The following is a 22331-nucleotide window of genomic DNA, read 5'->3' as shown; positions in this document are numbered from 1 at the left end:
AAGTCGCTGCCGAAACAAGGCTTTGTTGTTGCAGAGTGCCGGACGAGCAGACAATTATTATTTTTGAAACCAGCGCAGCACGGAAAAAAAGCTGTAACGTTACATACCAGCCTCCTACAGTTCTGCAGCTCAAGACGCAGTAGTCCAGTGTGTCGGCTACACATTTCCACGTTGTAAAATTTAAATAAAACAACATATCTATCGCAAATGTAAACACCTCCATCAACGCAACGTCATTCCCGTATTGCCAAAGAGCTGCATGGACACACAAATCAGGTCTGAACAGTTGCGATATACAGTGTGGACATCATTATTTTAGATCAGATTCCAATCGGATACAAAGATAATCATATCTGGACTAACAGTGTGAATGTAGCCATAGTTAACTACATCAACATTTAAGCCATAGTTGACGCTTCATTTACACATGTGCTGTAACTGTACCTCTCTCAACCACAAACGCCTTCTTTAATCACTTTTTTGCTCTCTTCTCTTCAACTTTTGACATAACTCGAAATTTGTTTAACCTTATTTGCTTATTTGTTTGATATTACATCATTTTCTCGATGGCTAACACACTGATTCATTTGGCCCAATTTTCCAAACCATTAAAGACTTGTTTCTCAAAATGTTTAACACATTTCATCTGCTAGTACACACGGTCCAATTTGCAAAAGGCTAAAAATAAAAAAGCAAAGAAAAGCTCTTCTGAACTCTATATAAAAGAGTCACTACCAGGCATATCTACTTGCATGTAAAAAGACAACCTCTTCTTAACAATGTCTAATTAAAAAAACAAAACCAAAAAAAATCATTTGTTACCTTTTTTTACCCCTTTTCTGACTTAATTGTTATTATTCACTATTCAGGTCATGGTTACAGAAAATGCATTCAATGTATGTGTGTGTGTGTGTGTGTGTGTGTGTGTGTGTGTGTGTGTGTGTGTGTGTGTGTGTGTGTGTGTGTGTGTGTGTGTGTGTGTGTGTGTGTGTGTGTGTGTGTTAAAACCATGTAAAATAATGTAGCTATGGGATGTAGTGTCCGATGGTTCAGACTCAATGGCCAAACTAGTAATAGTGGGTTTTCCATCCAAATGTAGGCAAAACTATATATCAGCTTATCCCTAAAATTGAGCAAGTTCCAAATAAGTCACATTTCTATCACTTGATATAGAAGCTTTATAACAAATTCATTTTTATAGCAGAAATGCTGAAATATAATTAGGAGTATCAGTGTCTCTAAAATGCAACTTAAGTAAAATGTTTACCTTTTCCTTTAAATTTTCAATGTCCTTTTTTCATTTCATATCCTGCTTCACTTATGTACATTGTTCAACAACAAGCTCTTGGCTTAGGCCAACTCATTGACTGATGTACTGAGAAGAATTGCACTTGAATTCTGTCTCTACTCACATCAGAGAAATGTGGAGATATTTGTTACTTTCTTATGACATATTTATTCATTCTGTCCCTGATTACACATGTATCTTCTGCTATTCTGCACTTTTAATGAATGAAACGGTCATACCTATAGTCTTACTTCATCACAGCGGGCAAAAGCAAACCCACATAAATCTTTTGGCTTGCAAAATGCTGGCTGTGTCATTTCTTGATTTTTGCACATTGCATGTAGACTTGTTGAAATAATTTATTATTATCATTATTTTAATTGTTTTTATATCACAGGACAGTACTTGCACAAAGCTCCAGTCATTCAGGACAAGCCTGATATTGTTTATGTGAACCAGCCTGTCACCATCACAATAAAACTTAATCATGTCCAAGCAAACTCATGGAAAAGGTTAGTGACCTTATTATTTTTTGAATAATCTAATTGAATTTTTTTGGTTAAGGGAAAGAGTATCAACATAACATTACATAAGAAAGTATTAGCCAGACAGAAATGTTAGGTAAGCAATAAAAACGTGTATAGAAAGAAGGCGTAACTTTTATTCTCACTGTAGTATTGTGTGCTTCATTGTGAAAGCGGAACTACCTTGTCTGGTCTTTCAAAAGAGGACGATATAAGCTTCATCATGCCTAGAGCTGATCCTAGCTGATTGCTGAGGAAAAACATCAACTTCGCACTCTAGATCCCCAGTTCGGCTTTTACCATGGATGAAGCAGTGTCCAGCCCGTGGTCATCACATGTGGTTGCCGCAAGCCCGCCAGCCGCGCCTTTCTCAAGCCGGCCTCCACTCACTTTAGCCCACCGTGTGTGACGCTATGTTTTGTTTCATTTTCTACTTTGTTTGGCCTTCCAAAAGAGGACATGACTAGAAATCAGTGTTTCCTGATCCTGGAAGAGTAGACTACAATGGCGGCTGTTATGACTCATAGAGAGTGTAAATACATTTTATGTTTAAAGAATTTGACACTGATGATTCAGACATGACTTTTGAGAAGTGTAGAGTCGCGCTTGTTTTTTGTCATTTCTCCAGTCACAAATGCAGATATGTTTTTATGTTTACATGGGGTGATGCAACGCAACACGTTAAAAGACACTATAAGTCATTATAATCAGTAATTATGTCCCCACTGGATGCAACAAATGCTTCGTTTATAATGTATTTTAATGTTTTTGGCTGGTCCGATGAGCTTTGTAAAAATCGACACGTTTCAGAAAGGCGGGGCATAGAGGAAAAACCATAGTTTACAGTATGTGGAAAATAATGTTTTTTTTTTTTTTTTAACCTTAAACACATGAATACATTTTATTACACCAAATACACAAATACAGTCATATGATGTTGCTAAAAACTTTTAGCAACATCATATGACCCCTGTTTATTATTTCTGTTTCAGTTTTCACTCATTAGACACAAATCTAAAATGGTGATGAGATCCATATCAGAGTTGCTGGATGACTCTTCAAGCCATGTGTCCCTTGCTGTGATAAGAAACCTTAAAGATGGTTTGCTCCCTCCATTGTCATCCTCCGATTCAGATGAGGACAACTTCCTTTCATCCCTATGCCCCACACAATAATGTTCTCTGGTTCCCGAATGTCACTGACTGAGATCCACAAGGATGATGTTGATGTCATTGGAGAATCCAATGAGTCCTATCAAAAAAACATTAATCAGCTGGAGGACATCACAGAATGTCAGACAACTGATGGACAGAAGAATGTAGACCACCTGTAGATTGCAGAAATGACTGTGAACTTGAAAAAATTCTTGCAGAGAAGGGTTCCAGTGTAGAAGCTGAACAGGTAGCATGCGAATCCAAAAGTGCCCTAATGCGAAAAGTGAGTTATGCTGATGCAGCAGAGGTTGCTAAGAGGAGGCACTGTTGACAAGAATATTAGTGGTCTTCGTGCCCCCCTGCTTGGGACACTGGGTGTTGATGATGAGAGGTTGATTGCTTCTTTGGATCTTAACTTTATACGTACCAAGTGCTTGAGTGCTTTATACGTACGTTGAGTGCTTCAGAAGGTCCTCTGACATTCTCCACTGATAGCCCTGAGGATACTTATCCAAATACTGCTTTTAGGAAAAGGTCTTCTTTTAGGGACGGACATGCAGAAATAATTTCACTACACAGGAGATCTGGAGCCCGACTACAGCTTCCCTTCATTTTTTCTGGGGACCATAACTTGTTGGAAGCAACATCTTCTATCACAGAACAAACCAAGGATGGTTTAGAAGTTTAAACCACCAACTCCAGACTTAGAAAATAAACAATTATCTAAAGGAAGATGCTTTTGGTGCCATCCAAATTATAAATATATCTGAATCTGCATCTATATTAGATTAGATTACACTGATAAGAAGGTAGAGAAGATGGAAGAGCACACTTTCTCTTAAGATGGTGTACCAGGAAGGATAAATAAAAGTATTAAATCTTCTTTTAATTTACTTCCACGTGACATATCCTCAAATTATTCCAGTAAATTGCAGGTGAATGGCAAAAAGGCATCATCTCTGACAGTGTTACCAAACCCTATCTTAAAAATCTCAGACCCGGATATTCAACCTACCACTGGACATCCAGTTGTTTATTCTTCTGCTTCCTCTGCATGTCACCGAACTCTTAGAACTGATATTAAAGATATTGATTCAGAGGAAATTTTTAAGGGACGGTTTAAAAAAATATCTTTTTTTTTAAACCGGAATGTTCTTTGATACATGGCCTAAAACAATTGACAAGGACCAAGTCTGAAGAAATTTCACCTGTTCCGTTCTCCCACGGAAATCAAATTAAGAGGTTTATCAAACTCTCCCCGTAGGTGCCCCATTGGAGTTTGGGCCTAGAGGTTTGCAGGAAAAAGTCTGTCCAAGACCTCAGTGAGGTAGAAAAGGAATCCGGCCTTGGATTTATTGGAAGATCCTATATGCATGTAAAGCCCCTTTCACACTGCGATTCCGGCAAATATACTAGTAATGTGTCCTGGCAATTGTTCCCGGGTTGCTAGATTTTGCCCTTTCACACTGCCAGTGATTACCCGGAATATGTGCGTGCTTTCACACACAACCCGTAAAGGTCCCGTAACGACATGTGATATCAGGACATGATTGCGTAATGAACGAAAAAAGTGAGAAAATAAAATGGATTCCTATTTTTTTTTTTCTAATTCTAATTATACAGTTCACAAATCTATTCTGCAAGTATTTTCACACAAATCATCCGGATTTTGACAGGGGTCATTTTGGAGTTATAAGGGATTGCAGAGAAAACTCAGCAGTCAAGATGTTTATAGAAAAGATCATTTCCTATGAGCAGCAGGCCAAGCAAGCAGTCATGAAAGAGTATGAGATCCTCAAATCCCTCCATTGTGTAAGAATCATGGCCCTACATGAAGCCTATACCACACCTCCCTACCTTGTACTCATAACAGAGTACTGCATATGCAAAGAGATCCTGTATAGTCTCGTTGACAGGTGATATAGTCTAGTATGGTCAAGTTTTTATAGATTGTTCAGTTTTTTAGAACACTTTTTAGAACACTTAATTCAGTGTTCTCAGATGACTCTTGTTTTCTCTTCCAGATTTTGTTACTCTGAAGATGATGTAGTGGGTTTTATTTGTCCAGATTCTTCAGCGGTTAGAATATCTCCACAGCTGCCGGATTCTTCATCTGGACATTAATCCAGACAACTTCATGGTCACCAACCTCAACCTCAACCTCAATTAATGTCATAGATTTTGGTAGTGCTTAAATTTTTAATCCTCTCTGACTCCAACCATACAGCAGAGAACTCGGGACTCTGGAGTACATGAGTATGTGCAACATAAAATTCTTATCCTGTAACGGTTCTCATAATGTACATAATGATTTAAAATATCTATTCCTACATTGTTGACATTAATGACCTGTTTCCTGCCTTCTTCAAGCTCCAGAATTGTTGAAAGGTGATCTAGTAGGACCCCTCAGCTGGCATTGAGTTCATTCCTTTATTATGTAAGTCCAGTCTATAAAGGACTTGAAGTTGGCATGAAACTTGATGCAACCAAAATTTTATTGTGGTGTATTTTTGACAGAAGTGGTAACATGCAATAGAAATATAAACACTGTTCACCTTGGTATAAATACATTAAAAAATGTTTTAATTTTAGATTATTAAACAGCAATGTAAGCATTCCTGCTTGAGAATTATTTAACCTTTCAAAAGGCAAAAATATTTTCCTTTAAAAGAACAGTATTCATTAATTGGAGTCTAATTTTACGTTCCTTTGTTTACTGTAGACTCAGCCTTAGACTTCCTTTCTGAGACAAATACCCAAAACTGACAGAGACCAAAATCCATGCCACAAAGTTTGATTCAACTAAGCTCTACCCAAAGGTGTCCCAAAGTGCCTCCACATTTTTTAAGAAGATATTAAATAGCGATCCATGGTGAGTATTGATTAAACAACCTGGAGGCAGTTGCAACTTATGTTAACGCTTATTCCTTAAATACAGGGGTTTTCAAACCCTTTCTGGAGCCTCCACAGCACTTCACATTTTAATCAGGGGTAGCTCTTGGAGGTTGACTTTGTTTAGAGTTTAATTCCAACCCTATTCAAACACACCTAAACCATTAGTCAAGGTCTTCCAGATTACTCTAAACGGTGTGTGATGTTGCTAAACTCTGCCAGACTTTAGGTGCAGCAATGGATACCCCTCTGTGACTCTACCATTTAAGAAAGTGTAACAATCATCTAGGATCACGTGTGCATCAAAAACCAGCAGTTCAAGCCATACAATTCTCACTTTCTACCATCAGCTTGGCTGTAGATGTGTGTTCCCCAAACTCAAATCTTATTATAGCCACGGAATCATTTTCAGAAAAAAATCCTGAAGACAGAACAAAAAGAGTAAATGTAGTAGATATTCCAATAACATGACTGATTTTCTGGACCTTTTCCTCAGGTGTTGACCCACCATTAAGGATGCCTCAATCATTCATGGCTTCATGACTCTATATCTAAAGAAGCTGCGTCGACAGGCCTTGACTTTCACTACCACACAGCTCAAGGAATTCCTGGAGGAGCATCAGCGAAGATGTGCAGAGATGGCTACTAAACACAAGGTCCTCCTGAGAGTCTATCAGAGTGGGTCTTCATCCCCAGCCTCACTGACTAAGCCTAGCTCAACAAGTGAAGAAGAAAAAAAATATGGACTTTGAACAGGATATGGTAATGAATTTCTTCAGAGCTGGAAAATCTCTGGAAATTATACCCAGAGGTTTCCTTGATGACACCTATAATAACAGTAATATGAGAACAAAATAGACTATATTTAAAAAAATAAATAAATGTAATTTATGTCAATGGTGTTGATCATAATTGGTTGATAGCTTGGTGATGGACATTAAATAAGTTTTCAATACTGGATTCAGTTAACTTTGGATCAGTAATTGTACCCGAATGTATGTTTTTTTAATGCATTGTCATTTAGTTTTTTTTAAGTACAATAGTTTGCTACATGTGATGCATTGATTTGGACTTAATTTTGAACTGAGAATCAATTTAAGAGAATCAATGAGGCCTGTTCATGAAGAAAAATACATTAATATTGTTTTCTGCATTTCATGAAAACATTGTTTTCGTTTGAGAATTCTTAGAAAATACACAAACTTGCCTGCAGTGTAAAATGCTGATTTGTCAGTGTTTTAAATATATAGAGTGTAAGCAAATAATTAAGCTTTATCAAAGTTTAGAAACACATTATGCACTGGTGTTCCAACACTGTCAATACAATCAGTTTTATTCTAGATTTTTTTGCTGTCATTTTTGTAAAAAAAAATAAAAATACAGCAGGTAAGGGTAACATATATATTTACAAAATATATTTCTGATTCTTGTGAGATACTTTTTTCCTTTCTAATAAATTCTTATTTCAGCAGAATTCAAAATAAAACTGATTAAAAACACACAATTGACATTTTTTGACAGATGGGCATCTTCTGACTTTTATTTTACTTTATTTGTTACTTTTTTACAGGACATCATGTTTACAGCTAAAAGAAACATTAGTAACCTGAAAATGGTTTCATATGACATTAGCTTTCATAGTACTGTTGATTTTGAATTTAACAAATTTACACTTGCAATTATATTTTTCATCTATATAATAGAACATTCTGTCAGTCTATTCTGTAAAATATTAAAGATTATAAATACTATTAAAAAAATCAGTCCACATAACATTCAACTTTCTCTTCTTTATCAACATTGAGTGAGTTTTATTACATTAATAAATGGTTTTACTGCAAAATAAAAATTATATATATATAATATCTATATCTTTATATATAACTATATATATGACACTTGCAATGACACTTCCAACTTAGAAATTCTGTTCCAACTTAGTTGGATATTCCATACTGACAATCATCAGGTGGAAATCATTAATTTTTTCACACATCGATATATATATATATATATATATATATATGTGTGTGTGTGTGTGTGTGTGTGTGTGTGTGTGTGTGTGTGTAGAGTGCCATCTCAAATTTTCATCTAAAATTAGGATTTTTATCAGGCTCCTATATTTATGTTCAGTTATTTCACTTTAATAGCCTGGAAAAGGACCTGCACATCGCAATTAAAGTAAAATCACTCAACCTAAGTATAGGAGCTTGATAAAAATCCTAATTTTAGATGAAAATTTCAGATGGCACTTAGAGGCTTTTGCATTTGAACTCTTCATATATATATATATATATATATATATATATACAGTGGGTATGGAAAGTATTCAAATAAATGTTTCACTCTTTGTTATATTGCAGCCATTTGCTAAAATCATTTAAGTTCTTTTTTTTTCCTCATTAATGTACACACAGCACCCCATATTGACAGAAAAACACAGAATTGTTGACATTTTTGCACATTTATTAAAAAAGAAAAACTAAAATATCACATGGTCCTAAATATACAGACCATTTGCTGTGACGCTCATATTTGTCCTATGACCTATGTCACAAGTATAAAGGCCTGAGTCACTGATGCTGCATTCCAAGATCTGTAGACAGCATTTACATCAAATGGAATAAATACTCAAAGTCTTACTGGATTTCAGCTCCAACCCATTCTGCCAATCGATCCATCAAAAGAAAACAGCTCAGTGAGAAATAATGAAAACATATTTAGGAAGGCACTGTGCATGTGCATTTTTTAGGAGTACATTTAGCTATCTGACTTTCACATTTGGCCTAGTAAACTCACACTCCAAAATGCAGATTACTTCTCAACCCTGACATCGGATCGCTTCTTAATGATCGTTACTGGTGTTTCTAAGAATTTCATGTACAATGTTTGTTATTTTTGCTAACTATTTGAAAAAATAATATATTAAGATGCCCTAAACTTGGAAGTATACTATGAGACCTAGTTTTAGTTTTGTTAGTATTAGTTATATATACCCACCTTTGACTACCAGTCTGGCAGTACTTCTCAGACCTTCTGCAGAGAAGACAATGCTAACATTATCCTCTAACGTGAGGTTGGAGAGGCTAAGACCATGTTCTCATCCATTAGAACTAACATGGCAGTTGTTATTGGGTTTGAGACACAGGCCCTCTTTTTACCACACACCCTCCACATCAGCATGAGAACATTCCACCTCAAAGGACGCTGTCTCTCTCTCAAATGTCTCGATGTCCATCAGCCTCTTGTGTATGAAAATTTTCATTGCTTCAAGTAGTGAGAGTTCAGTGAATCTTATTTAATAAAAACAAAAACAAAATATAGCTGCAAGCAGCGATGGCGGGCTCAAGCCGTCAGTGCAAAACGCAAACAACACACAATTGAAATTTTTTTGACAGATGGGCATCTTCTGACTTTTATTTTACTTTATTTGTTACTTTTTTACAGGACATCATGTTTACAGCTAAAAGAAACATTAGTAACCTGAAAATGGTTTCATATGACATTAGCTTTCATAGTACTGTTGATTTTGAATTTAACAAATTTACACTTGCAATTATATTTTTCATCTATATAATAGAACATTCTGTCAGTCTATTCTGTAAAATATTAAAGATTATAAATACTATTAAAAAAATCAGTCCACATAACATTCAACTTTCTCTTCTTTATCAACATTGAGTGAGTTTTATTACATTAATAAATGGTTTTACTGCAAAATAAAAATTATATATATATAATATCTATATCTATATATATAACTATATATATGACACTTGCAATGACACTTCCAACTTAGAAATTCTGTTCCAACTTAGTTGGATATTCCATACTGACAATCATCAGGTGGAAATCATTAATTTTTTCACACATCGATATATATATATATATATATATATATGTGTGTGTGTGTGTGTGTGTGTGTGTGTGTGTGTGTGTGTAGAGTGCCATCTCAAATTTTCATCTAAAATTAGGATTTTTATCAGGCTCCTATATTTATGTTCAGTTATTTCACTTTAATAGCCTGGAAAAGGACCTGCACATCGCAATTAAAGTAAAATCACTCAACCTAAGTATAGGAGCTTGATAAAAATCCTAATTTTAGATGAAAATTTCAGATGGCACTTAGAGGCTTTTGCATTTGAACTCTTCATATATATATATATATATATATATATATATATATATATATATATATATATATATACAGTGGGTATGGAAAGTATTCAAATAAATGTTTCACTCTTTGTTATATTGCAGCCATTTGCTAAAATCATTTAAGTTCTTTTTTTTTCCTCATTAATGTACACACAGCACCCCATATTGACAGAAAAACACAGAATTGTTGACATTTTTGCACATTTATTAAAAAAGAAAAACTAAAATATCACATGGTCCTAAATATACAGACCATTTGCTGTGACGCTCATATTTGTCCTATGACCTATGTCACAAGTATAAAGGCCTGAGTCACTGATGCTGCATTCCAAGATCTGTAGACAGCATTTACATCAAATGGAATAAATACTCAAAGTCTTACTGGATTTCAGCTCCAACCCATTCTGCCAATCGATCCATCAAAAGAAAACAGCTCAGTGAGAAATAATGAAAACATATTTAGGAAGGCACTGTGCATGTGCATTTTTTAGGAGTACATTTAGCTATCTGACTTTCACATTTGGCCTAGTAAACTCACACTCCAAAATGCAGATTACTTCTCAACCCTGACATCGGATCGCTTCTTAATGATCGTTACTGGTGTTTCTAAGAATTTCATGTACAATGTTTGTTATTTTTGCTAACTATTTGAAAAAATAATATATTAAGATGCCCTAAACTTGGAAGTATACTATGAGACCTAGTTTTAGTTTTGTTAGTATTAGTTATATATACCCACCTTTGACTACCAGTCTGGCAGTAGTTCTCAGACCTTCTGCAGAGAAGACAATGCTAACATTATCCTCTAACGTGAGGTTGGAGAGGCTAAGACCATGTTCTCATCCATTAGAACTAACATGGCAGTTGTTATTGGGTTTGAGACACAGGCCCTCTTTTTACCACACACCCTCCACATCAGCATGAGAACATTCCACCTCAAAGGACGCTGTCTCTCTCTCAAATGTCTCGATGTCCATCAGCCTCTTGTGTATGAAAATTTTCATTGCTTCAAGTAGTGAGAGTTCAGTGAATCTTATTTAATAAAAACAAAAACAAAAACAAAATATAGCTGCAAGCAGCGATGGCGGGCTCAAGCCGTCAGTGCAAACGCCACCCCGGTGGCATCGGGAAAACTGTGCCCAGCGGGCATAAGCATTTACAGTAACCCTCTGGCAATCAAGTTTTAAGGGATACGGCAGTTAAAGGGTTAATCCGACCCATCTAGACTTTGAAATCACATACACAGAACAATATATATAACTTTAGTAAATCTTTATTTTAATATATATAAAAAATGTATAAGGTGTGCATCGTAGCTGACACCTAAATGAACACATTACAATTGTTTTATTACTGCAAGTCTTTCTCCTCAAATGCTATTGAGCTTCAAATTTGCGTTTGAGCCCATGTGAAAAAGTAGCATAATTTACATATGACTTACAGTTTGTTTAATAATAAATAATAAATTAATTGTGCATTATAGCTGTCACCTAGATTAACAATTACAGTTGTTTTTATGACTGTAAGTCATTCTCTTCAAATGCTACTGACATTAGAAAAGTGTATAACAATTTCACATGTAACTTTAGAGACGGTCCCTAAATTTGAGACGCTCGAATGTCCAATGTCAAGCCAACTTTACGCCTGTTTTTTTTTTTTTTTTTTTTTACTTTCTTTATTTTTCTTTTCTCTGTGCCGGATTGCTGATGTCCTTTACCCGGGCATAGATGTCCATCCATCAATAATGAATTCATCCGCAAACATGAGGTGCAAGCGGTCGCGAGCGCGGATGGGAGAATGGCGCATGTTTTTTTGTTTTTTTTGAGCAACTGGGATGGTGTTTTTTTTTCTGACCCTTCTGACCCAGTAAGCATTTTGCTGTCCAGTGGTCATGTCTTTACTTTGCAATTACTGTAGTGATCTAATTTTGAATATTTCTCATGAGGATCGAATAATTTTGGTTTTCTCAGTTTAAGTGAAATGTCTTTTTTTGGCTCATTTTATCAGTAAAGGAAAAAGTACCTAATAATTCTGCACACCTGAATATAAGGAGTTATTTTTTTCTCTTCCAGTCTTTATGGTCAACTACGTATATATCACACTCGTTGCCTTCTCTAGTGCAGCTCAACCAATTCACATCCCATTCGTCAATATTTGTGATATCACAAATCCCCGAAAATGCTTGTTGTATAGTCCAAACAATTTGTTTGTTGTAGCTTTTAAAAAGTGATTTTTGTATAATTGCGCATGTTTATATTTCATATATATATATATATATATATATATATATATATATATATATATATATATATATATATATATATATATATATATATATATATATATATATCTTTCCAATGCCGTTGCTGTTGATAATAGGATTAAGCGAGTGTAGAACACGTACAAACATAGTCCATGTAGACAGATGTAGATGCATAACAAATGTTTTTTATTTATTTTTTTGAGCTCCATTAAACATGATCTCAAACTTCTTGTGGCCTCTCCTTATTCACATGTACACACAAAGCCATACCTTATGGACCGCATAAAACTAGAATCCACCTTACGGGGCTAATCTGCCATGCGCTCAAAAACTGTGCTTCCCAGTTACCAACACTGCAACACACACAGTTCTTGCTTAGGTGCTCTAATTAAACATAACCACAGCACCACCAAGTGGACAAAAACTTTACCATCCCCAAAATGTCTCCTACTATATATATATATATATATATATATATATATATATATATATATATATATATATATATATATATATATATATAATTGCATACGTTTATATTTCTTTTTTTTATCAAGTGTATATATATATATATATATATATATATATATATATATATATATATATATATATATATATATATATATATATATATAATTCAAGTGTACAGTGTACTTTTATTGAATATTGAAATAAATATTTCTGAGTTCTGTATCAATCTGTGTTGTTGTTTGTTTATTTTAATTTTTCTTAGGAAGATAACTGACCCTTTACTTTCCTTTGTAATAAATGTGCTTATAAACCAAGAACAAGCTATTTATAGCTGTATTTATAAACTGCTTAGTATTGACTATTAATGTTAAGACAAGGCTTTATAAAGCATAAACTGACTATTTACTAATGAGTGCAGTTATTATAAAGTGTTACCAATGCATTTACTAATGTTAACAAATTAGACATAATTTTACAGTGTTATCAAATCCTTAAATGATTTATAAGTGTTTTGTAATGATTTTATTGACCTATAAGCATTTGTGAAAGTTCTGCTTGCATTAAAGCTTAGTCTTCATCTGTGAGCTGAACAGATTTACTGTTACATCCATGAGATAATGTAAATTCAAATAAAAATCATGTCACAGGATTTCATAGGTCAGTATCAAATTAGTTTGATATTTTTATTTGCAGCACAAATAAGTTTTTTAGGATTTCTGTCAGAAAACTGGACAGGAACTGTCAGAAAAGGATAAGGCCTAACCCAGCTAGAAATGCTACGTTCCCAGGACGTTCTCAGAACGTCCCCACTGGTGTCAAGGACGTCGCCTAGTAACGTTCCGGGAACGTTTGGAGACGGTCATGATGTGGAGTTCTTTAAAGGGTCGGGGGACGTTATTTTGCGGACCTTCACAGAACATTCAGGACGTTATCGGAACGTTTAGGGGACCATGTTATATTTGCAAATGTGATGTTCCCAGAACGTTCTCAGAACGTCCCCACTGGTGTCAAGGACGTCGCCTAGTAACGTTCCGGGAACGTTCGTAGACGGTCATGATGTGGAGTTCTTTAAAGGGTCGGGGGACGTTATTTTGAGGACCTTCACAGAACATTCAGGACGTTATGTGAACGTTTTCAGAACGTCCCCACTGGTCTCAAGGACCTGTAGGGAACCAAACTAGAATTTTACTGCAAAAAACACTTGTTCTTTCAGAACTTTAAATAGGAATAAGCATGCACGTTTAACACATTCAAAGATAAAATCAGTCATTTATTTTGTGTGAACAAAAACAGATTATAAATAAATTATATATTACATAAATTATATATATATATATATATTATACACACACATAAATATTAGGAAACAGTAATAACAACAAGAACACATATATTCATTTTATGTTGCGTAAATGGTAAACAACAAATAACAAAAACAATAATTTATATTAAATATATACTGTGTGTGTGTGTGTGTGTGTGTGTGTGTGTGTGTGTGTGTGTGTGTGTGTGTGTGTGTGTGTGTGTGTATCAGTCACTGTCTCCATCCTCAGGAGGTGCCCGAAGTTCTTCTTCCGCTGCCTGAAAAAATTTAACATTATATTTACCAATCACTTCAACGACTTTTTAATTACTTTTAACTCCACTTTGTTTATAAGTACCGGTACTAAGTAAATAAATCAAAACAGTTATGTTATTCTAGAGAATAGAGAGAGAGAGAGCTCTCATTGAATAAAACAACTTACAGGTGTTGCGACCAACTTGGCACGGTGAGGTGCATGTTTGAGGGTTTCCCCTATACATGTATCAATTTCCTTTTCTGTGCGTTTCGGAAATTGTTTGGCACAAGCACCTAGAAGAGAAAAAAAAATGTAACAAAATAAATGTGAAAAGTCTCAGGGCTCAAAACTATGCTGAAAAGTTTTTACAAGAACAATAGTCACAGCTCCACCGAACAAAAATTGAAAAAAGAGACACTTAAACATTTAAAATGGACCATTATTATGACGTTATTGTTATACATTTTTAAATATGTAGACTAGGCTATTATAGGTATTTTTATAGTTTGGATTATTTTATATTTTTATTTTATATTTGTTATAATATCCCATTAGTCCTAATAGATGCGATTTCAACTATTTCTGTAGTACTTTTATAAAGAACACCGCTTTTTCACATAACGCAGTGAAGCAGCCCTGCACGAGAGAATAATTGATTCTATAATAAGAACTGATCAACCGATTCAGCACCATCGCCTCGGACAGCACCGGGGAACGGCGCGATGTGGAAATAATATTGCTGATGACGCAATTGCCCTGCTCCCTCCAAAATGGATACAAATGCATATTCTACAAGGGGGTTAAAATAATCTAAATAAATATATGACGATTATCACTATTGACATAAAATGTGAAAATAAATTAAAAGTGTTACGCCATATTACAGTAGGCAGTTATGACATGCAAAATATGAATTTTTATTTAAGCGTTGAGCATTATAAACAATCAGACACGAATCTGATGAGCTCATGTTGCAATAACCAATCATATGAGTTTAAAACAATCACATGCAAACGTAATGCATATTTTTAGGAACACATCTATAAAAATATGCCTGTATTTCAAGTTGATAAAATAATTTTTAATAAAACAATTTAAAATCCATATCAGTTTATTTGTGTCCACGCGCCACGCCCTCCCAGGAATCTATAACGTTAACTATACTTCCACTTTTAAAAATTCATCATAACCGCGCGCGCGATCTGCTTGCAGTCGTCGAGATGGATTCTGAGGAGTTTAAGAAAAGAATAGCTAGTGGAGGAGTTTGTAAAGTTGTCGACAATACGTCATCAAAAATCAAGTCCAATATGTGGGAGAAATTTGGAGTTAACTGAAGAAAATATTGTGAACGGCTTATTTGCTGCATGCATTTTCGTGTTCGGAAATGTGGAACTTCATTGCTGAGGAAGCACAGATAACTGGTTAAGTGAGGAAGTTCATTAAATAACTTCATATTCATATTTTCTCACAATATTTTGTCACCTATATCACAATGCATCTGTTATTTTATTTTTTTAATTCTCATATTTACATTTACATTTATTTGTTTAGTTTATTTTAATAAAGTTTTGACATCCAAAAGTACACTTTATGAGCAATATGAATAAGTGAATAAGTAAAACTAAAACCATATGAAACATTTATGATTATTAGTGATGAAAACAGTTGTGCTTCTTCACATTTTTGTGTTTTTCAGGGTTATTTGATAAATGAAAGAAAAAAAAGCAGCATTTATTTGAAATGTAAATCTTAACTCTCTTTTCTGGCCAATTTAATGCATCCTTGCTGAATAAAATGATTTTTTTTTTTTTTTTACTTGTTTTTTTTTTCGTTTAGAAGTCAAAAACGAGAAAACAAATTATTCGAAGGTACAGGGACAGTACAGACATTTTTCTGTTTATCATTTGCTCTTTAAAAAGTTGCATGATGAAGTGAAAAGAAGAGAGAAGTTTTGAAAAGCATACTTAAAACAATATGGTGGAGGGCTGTCCCAATGAAGGTCAGTTTTCCTTTTCGGCCTTTCAGGCTGTAATTTGACCAGGCCTCATTGGTGGCTATTTTCCGAAGGATTCTCCTCACAGCGTCTCCAATGTTGCTACCTCCCATCAGGCTCAAAAACTGTATCTATGCAACATATAAAGATAAATAAAGCAATTGTTAGTATTGCAATGCCACATGGAGCAGGGTAACTGCTGACACACAAGCAAATGCGAGAGGTGTATGTATTTAATTCTGATAATTTAGCCTACATGCACACAGATCTACATTTTGAACTTAAAAATGTCACTTTTGTGACAAAAAGGTTACTGACCCCTGTGCTATATCAACATACCATCCTTTTTTTCCCTTCTGGGCCCTCAAGTTTTAATAGGAAAGCTTGCAGCTCCTGCAATGTTTTGCAGGGCCTCTCAATGGTCTCCTGTGGTGGTGTTGTGATGGTTGCCGGACCAGGACGATTCTGTTGAATAGCCTGGATCAGACGCTCAATAGAATTGGAAATATCTGTTGACATTCTCTCAATTGCGAGGAGCATCCGCTGCTCAGATTGTTCGATGAGATGCTGGAAATCTGAAAAATTTAGATGGGTGAGATGATGATGATGATGGTAGGGGGGGTTCATCTTGACATTTAGTTATTTGCTTAGTATTCAGGCATATGTGTGGTACTTCAAGAAATAAAATATAGACATTGGCATGACTGTATTGCCAGATGCAATAGCTGGTCTAATTTGGATAGTAAGTCAAGTCATCTTCATTTATATAGCACTTTTAACGATGCAGATTGTTTAAAAGCAGCTTTACAGAGATGAATGTATAATTTAAGGTAACAGAGATTGAGATTAGAAAATGCAGCCATAATCTTAATTTACTGAAGATTAAAAAAAAAACCATTTATCTTAACAAATGAATAGAATATCAACATTAAAAATGCATACCATGAAAAGTATTATTAGCTGAAAGATTTGGAAGGGATGGCTCATCTTCCTCAGGTGAGTGAGCTGTGATGTCAGTAGGTGGTTTGTCTAAAAACAGACATTGAAAGCATGCGATAAACTCAGTTCAGGGGAGTTGAGTACTTTTACACAAAATGCCATGACAAAAAATACCAACCTGCAACTCACACAATATAAGACACTCCAACCAAATTCAAAACATTTTTAAAATAGGATTTCCATTAGAAATTTGTTTGTACTGTATTTCACACAAAATAGCTTCTTCCCGTCAGCTGGCAATGCACTTATTTTGCCTGTTCACTAATTGACGCTGACACACCACCATCAAATCAACACAACACAAGAAATTACACCAAAAGTTAAATCTGTTACTTACAACTTGGAGGCTTTGGGAGGCTTGATGGCTTCTGAGAGGATGTTGACATTTTTCTCCTTTTTTTGGTAGGAATCTCACATTCTCCTATTCATTCAGGATGAAACAGTTTATATATAGTTTAGTTTTATAGAGTAGTTTTCTCTGTAATCATGGCATGATTTTTATACATAAACAGTGGACTAATGCATGACAAAAAGCAATTGCATATGTTTACCTTCACTCTCGGTCCAGTATTTTGATGGTACTTTTTTTTCCGCTCTTTTAGCACCTCTTCTTCTGTGTCCACGTTTGAACTTTCTACAGCTTTTTTGGCTCGTTCTCTGGCTGTCTTATAGTTGTCTAAGGACAGAGTAAATTTGAGTTGTCTTTTTAGTTTTTGTAATCATTTTACTGTGTAAAGGCAGTGTACTTTCATATGACTATATATTTATTCAGTTTTCTCACCAGTCTCGGAGAGTATTCTTATTTTGTGCCGCTTCCAGAGCTCCTTATCTGGCCTTTGGGAGGCCTTTGCCATGGCAGCAGCGTTTCTACGGGGCCAGTAGCAAATCAGAACCTAAAACATTTCAGGGAATATGTTATTTCCGGTATTACGTGTGTGTGTGTGTGTGTGTGTGCGCATGTACCCTTACCCCATTCACCTCCTCTACCCATAATGCAGGCGCCACAGCAATTGCATTTTCTTGTTCAAAAATAACTATGTAAAATCCAACCTACATTACAAACAGAAGAACAGACACTCCTTAGAAAAGACAGTCAATATTCAGTATATGAAATCTAAGTTAAGACATTAAAGCAATGACAGAAAAAAAATAATACTAACTATGTACATATTTCCATATTTCATTAATCAAGGTCATGAAGGAGAGAAAAGACAACTTTGCGGCCATGCCCATCCTCAAGGATCATTGCCCTTCCTTGCAAGTTTGCCTTGTCCAGTATCTCCATCTTAGATGGACCACATACATAGGCTCCATAGAACATCGAGTCACATGGCTGGTAAAGGTACGACGTTAAGTGCGAGAATACTCTACATAAGAGCTTTCCGGAGTTGGTCCTCTCCAGAACTTCACAGCAGGATGTTGGGCTAACAATGTAAACATTATTAGGATGTTTCAATTGTATTGGTTTCTCTTCACTTGTTTGTATAGGAATCTGTGAACGTTCTTGGAGCCGTTTTGCTGCTTGGACTAGAACATGGTTTCCTGATCTAACCATCTTCTTCAGCTGGTGCATGTAGCTCTCAAACGCAAAGGCACTACATTTGTCTAATGATCCATATGTGGTGGCATCAGCAGTGAGGTGAAGCAGTGAGTGCACATTGTACACTAGGAATTCTTTCCCATATATGTGCCGGCCTTGTTCTACAAAATATGTGAGGAGTTCATGGGCATACACATTGTGGGTTTGTGTTAAATGTGGAGACACTAGTATACACAAAGCCACACTAAAGGCCATGAAATGACTGTATAGGGTTTCTGGCAGGATTCCCCGGAGAACAACTTTGCCAGTGTAGAGCATAAACTGCCTGAATTCAGTGGCCTTCCACCTCTCCAATTCCTCCAGACTGCGTGGCTTCCTGGCAAAAATATGGGGTATGTCATTTCTCAAGTTCCTTAGCCTCTGATTGACCTCCCTCAGCTGAGCCGGCGATAGTCGATGCCCCGACTTGCCCTGTGACCATAGTAGGAGCATTTTTCTCATCACTCCCAGGCAGCACTGGTGCATGTAGTCAGCAGGGAAAGACTTGATCATGTCAATTTGGAGATTGCTGAAAGGGGACACAGCATTTTCGTGATGATGTTCTGGTTGGTGTTGCTCTCTAAATGAGACATCGTTCCTCAAAGTGAGGTCATGCACTTGTTGGTAAGTGATGCGCCCCTCCCAGTTGCCTTTTTGGGTGCATTTGTCACAGCCATAGTAACCTGAGAATTGTTTGATGCACTTCAGCATGGCTTTTGCTGGTGCATCACAGGTAATGCATCTCAATCTTACATTGAGTGTTGTTTCTCCCCATGCAAAGCCATTCATTAGAATCATTTTCAGTTCATCTGATATGACTTTAATGAAGTCCAGTGATTTGGGCTTGGCCTCAGTGAGGGCAATGGTCAAAGGAAATGTGCTTGCTGGTTTTAGATGTACTGTGCAGAGTACAGGCCAGAAAGATTTACCAGTGCTCTTAAAGAGTGGCAGTCCATCTACATTGAGGGAAATCTCAAGCTCAGTGATGTCTTTTGCATAATTGTAGGGATACCGATTCAAGCACATGATTAATTGTTCAGTCACTCCTAATTTAATGCATTCCACACCAGACACCATTTGGCTTTCAACAGGATCCGTTTTTAATAATGTTTTAGTAGTAGATGGCAGGTGTTTATGCCCGTGATTCCTGAGAATTTTGAGCAGTTTTTCTGCAGCATTGTGCTTGATATTATATTCATTGATCCACCTCTTTAACTCCTCTTCTAAATTTTCAGTGGGCATATCAATGTTGGCAGTATTCTGAAAAAACTCTCCATCCATGTCACTACTGGAATATTCAAGAACCATATTCTCTGTGTCTTCTGCCATTGTATGTTGTAGTGATGTGACTGCACTGATGTCAGTATTGACAAACGACATTTCATTGCTGTCACTATTAGATTCTCCAGTCATTGCATTTTTTAGGCCTGGGTTCCAGATTGGCATAGTGTCCCTGGGATTGTGTGCTTCATTGTTTAGCACAGTACTAGGACCAGCTGCGTTAATGTGCACATTTCTCATTTTCCGTTGTACCCTCTGCCATAGTCGTTTGTATTCTCTTTTCCTAGCTTCTGCAGGCATCCAGTTGTGTGACACAGCTATGTGTTTTTTTCTCTGCAAATGTGTACACGCATGTTATTTAAGTAAAAAAACCTAAAGATCGTAAATTTTTAGGCAAATACAGTGATCTTTCACGCCACATTATAAGGTGAAAAACATCTTGATATAACATTGAACTTATCACATTGCTGTGAAATCGATCCCTTTTCTGGCATGTCAGCAATATGCTGTAAATTTGAAAACCTTTTTTGCAAGACAAGCCTACCTTCTGAGATGACATCATGGTAATCTGTCTGTAGGGCAGGGTCTGGAAAGCACAGAAAAGAGACAAAGTGAATTGAAATCACATATACGTCGACGTGGGACAATTTTATTTACACTTGTTACTTCAAAGGATACAGATGATATTAGATACAATGCCTGAATTGTGAATTGCCTAACCGGTTGTGCATTAAAGTGTAATTTCTATAATTATTACTATAATTATTATTATTATTATTATTTTATTTTTATTTTATTTTGTTTGTGTGTTTTGTATTTATGTATTTATAGTTTGTTCTGGTTTTGTTATGTTTTGTTAAACATGGACCTTTATTTTCACCAAAAAGGCTTATTTCTTCTTTTTTTCCCTGCTTATTTCTAGGCTCTTTTTTTAAATGCAAGCGCAAACTGGGTGCTGGCTGTTTGGCCAGAATAAGCTCGAAGTCGTGCACCTCTGGAAGCGGAGTTTCGTGCAAAGTTACAAAAAATGCCGTGCACACATTTGCGCGAAATGGGGTCTCGCGCCCACTGTGATGACGGCACCGTCGCGCTCGTGCGGAGGTTGAGGGACGCGCGCGCTCACAGCCAAGCCTGTGAGAAGGCGCGTTAATTTTCAAATAAAGTATAATTTACAAAAATGATATTAATTGTATTCATAATTTATTTTAAAGTAGCTAATGTTAACATGACAGACCCTAAAAAATTAATGAGCTTATCTGAAAAGGATAAGCTACTTCTTTAGACCAAATGACATCACGTAAACATAACGGTATTTAACGACAAATAACGGCGATGACAGTGCGGACCAGTGGTATAAAGTTAAAGAAAAAGACGGAAAAACAGTTTGTCTGAGTAAATGTGGTACATTTATTACTGGAAAAGAAAGTCCGTCAATTTTATGACAATTTATTCAATTTCTTGTGGAAACGGCCGTTTTACCATGAGAAAATTTCGCTCAAAAGCTAACGTTACTGTCCTTATAATTCCATATTATTATTATTTATATCATGTAACGTACATTATATGTCATTTTGTTTTTGTGTTTTTAATTTAAATAGAACGGTTAATTAGAAGAATTACCTCAGAGAAACTGACAGTTGGGATGTCCAGTTGGGATGTCCACTGAGTGAGTGAGGTGTGAGTACGCTGTGTGTGAGCGCGATGGTCACAGACCCCAGCTTATATACCCGCTGCCAGATTTAGAATTTGTGACCTATATAGGTGTTAAACGTTTTTTATTTTATAAAAAAATATGTATATTTATATAATGATATATTGCGTTATAATACTAATAATTACGTTATATTATGTAATGGATAATGTGAAAAATAATAATAAAGAAAATAATAAAGAAAATAGCCATTTCCGTCTAGATACCTGCGTCCATAGCAACACTTTGTTTTTCATGGCAACGGTGTGTTATACTTAGCAGCGCCTGTTATCAAGAAATAATACATTAGAATACAAATATATAAATTAAATGAGTATAAATTAATATATATACATATAATTTAGTATTATTTACTAATAAATAATTCATATTATAATAATTGTAATTTAGTATTATTTTTACAATTTATTTAAAAATGTTTATGTGCAAATAAACCCAATAGGTCATATTTCTCGGTTG

General features: G+C 35.5%; 1 protein-coding gene, 1 long non-coding RNA gene and 1 pseudogene across 2 annotated transcripts; 1 reads left to right on the top strand and 2 right to left on the bottom strand.

Annotated features, from left to right (window-relative positions):
- The first annotated feature begins 4887 nt into the window (after window positions 1–4887).
- Window positions 4888–6976, top strand: LOC132152009 (uncharacterized). Its single transcript, XR_009436461.1, has 4 exons — window positions 4888–5222; window positions 5337–5403; window positions 5689–5838; window positions 6355–6976. It is a non-coding gene; the product is annotated as an uncharacterized LOC132152009 (long non-coding RNA).
- Window positions 6977–10255: 3279 nt separating this feature from the next.
- Window positions 10256–22331, bottom strand: part of LOC132152320 (obscurin-like protein 1) — a 43847-nt pseudogene continuing 31771 nt past the window's right edge.
- LOC132151342 (uncharacterized) lies at window positions 14245–18523 on the bottom strand. The gene is made up of 10 exons (XM_059559439.1): window positions 18469–18523; window positions 18271–18351; window positions 18083–18194; window positions 17853–17966; window positions 17639–17722; window positions 17245–17331; window positions 16642–16877; window positions 16274–16433; window positions 14496–14602; window positions 14245–14331 (listed from the first exon to the last, which is right to left on the bottom strand). The coding sequence occupies exons 1-10, from the start codon at window positions 18496–18498 to the stop codon at window positions 14281–14283; spliced, it is 1062 nt and encodes a 353-aa protein (XP_059415422.1). The 5' UTR covers window positions 18499–18523; the 3' UTR covers window positions 14245–14280.

This window comes from Carassius carassius, chromosome 10, assembly GCF_963082965.1.
Source record: "Carassius carassius chromosome 10, fCarCar2.1, whole genome shotgun sequence".
Taxonomy (NCBI): domain Eukaryota; kingdom Metazoa; phylum Chordata; class Actinopteri; order Cypriniformes; family Cyprinidae; genus Carassius; species Carassius carassius.
The sequence above is the reverse complement of the archived record's forward strand: the minus strand, read 5'-3'. Positions and strand labels throughout refer to the sequence as shown.